Raw genomic sequence first — 1,660 nt, forward strand, 5'->3', positions numbered from 1 at the left:
TAAGTTTATTTTCTATTTAAACATAAAAACATCATTTTAATAACAGCTAAAGGTGACAGGTACTTTATTATGGTATAGTATTTAAATATATGCCTGAGAAACACTGAATATTGGCCCTTTAAATCCTTTGTGCTCCTCACCTTCAACACGTCTACAGGACACAGCAGGATTCTTGCCACATCTAAGGCCACGTTGCCTTGTCCCAGAATGACTGCAGTTTCACAGCTCAGCTCTGGACTGAGCTGAATCAAACATGTACAGGACAAAGACAGGTTAGTGGAAAAGACAGGAGAATGCTGATGTGACTTTAAAAAAAGGTTTTCAAGCTTACGTCCTGACAGCTGGGCAGCCCGTTATACCAGCCCACAAAGTCTTTGGCTGAGTACACACCAGCCAGGTCTTCTCCTGGTACCCCCATACGCCGGTTTCCCTCTGCTCCATAACTCTGTTGGTTTATACAAAATGAAAAGTATTAAAGTCAAAGTGATGATGTGGTATAGAGTATGGAGGCTTGTGTTTGGGTTCTCACCAGTACAACGGCGTGGTACGCTTGTTGCAGCTCGCTGACACTGACATCTTTACAAACGGTTACATTGCCATAGAAACTACAGCGGACATGTTTAGCAGTTTGTGTGAAAGTATTTATGACATTCTGGTGAGAAAAGATAAAAAACAATAARGGTTCATGTTTGTAATGCATGCGCACAGATCAGAGGGAATAATGACTCAAACACAACATGTATGAAGAACTGATGTGTTTGGTTTTGAATGAGTTAAATGAGGACATAGATACAGTATTTTGAAGCCCACATCTAATGGCAGTGAGTCTTTTGGCTGCCCCTCTGCAGGGGTCACCACAATGAGTGTACTTGCACAAGATGTTTGYCAACTGTTTTGATCCAGATAGGCTTCCTGATGCAACCTGGGCTCAAACCTGCAGGACTATGGCACTGACCACCAAACCTACAGCAGTTCATGTTTGTCTGCAGAGTATCACAGCTGGACAGACTTTATTGAACTGTCAAAGTAAATACTGGACGTGCATTGACAACTAAAACCCTTTGGGGTTAAGTCYAGCATCATCCCCAACACACGGGGCTTTACCCACTGCAGAAAACTGTTCCCTGTTAGAGTCAACCTTATCTGCCTGTAAGCAAAATATCTCATGAACCACCAAACTAATTCCAAATAAACTTTAAAATATATATATAATTTAGTCAACGCAAAATGACAAACTCAATTTTACAGATATTGAGTTCAAATTTAATGTGATAGCAGCTGAGCATCACCACCTACACAATGCTAAAACATCTTTGATTAAAATTTGATAGACAGTTGTTGTTCTCTCTCTCTCTCTCTCTCTTTTAAAGAAACTTAAGAAAGAATCACTGTCCTCCCCCCGCTCTTAATGTAAACCTCTGGCAGAAAAAGCTGGAAGCTGAACTGCTACCTTCAGGAATGTTAAGTCTTAAAGGGATCCCTGATTAGTTGTAACATTAGACTTTATTTAATAAACATTTATTTTAACTGTAAAATAAAGACTAAAAATACTGTAGCATGTTCAGTTTTTATGAATTTTAAACTAAATTTTAAAAAATATATTTTAACACGGATGGAGCCATTTTATTTCCACACAAAAGCATTCTGGGTAAATGATGAC

General features: G+C 39.0%; 1 protein-coding gene across 2 annotated transcripts in view; it reads right to left on the reverse strand.

Moving 5' to 3' along the window:
* fdxr (ferredoxin reductase) overlaps positions 1-1,660 on the reverse strand; it is a 21,829-nt gene that overhangs the window by 9,249 nt on the left and 10,920 nt on the right. For both annotated transcript variants that reach the window (XR_001312013.1, XM_014027992.1), the window contains exons 4-6: positions 530-652; positions 332-445; positions 141-242 (exon numbers count right to left, since the gene is read on the reverse strand). Coding sequence is in view for 1 of the 2 variants with exons in the window: in XM_014027992.1 (XP_013883446.1) it covers positions 141-242; positions 332-445; positions 530-652 (339 nt within the window). In the remaining variant the exon portion in view is untranslated. The remainder of the gene's footprint in view (positions 1-140; positions 243-331; positions 446-529; positions 653-1,660) is intronic.

The sequence above is a fragment of the Austrofundulus limnaeus genome, unplaced genomic scaffold (assembly GCF_001266775.1).
Source record: "Austrofundulus limnaeus strain Quisiro unplaced genomic scaffold, Austrofundulus_limnaeus-1.0 Scaffold706, whole genome shotgun sequence".
NCBI classification, from domain to species: domain Eukaryota; kingdom Metazoa; phylum Chordata; class Actinopteri; order Cyprinodontiformes; family Rivulidae; genus Austrofundulus; species Austrofundulus limnaeus.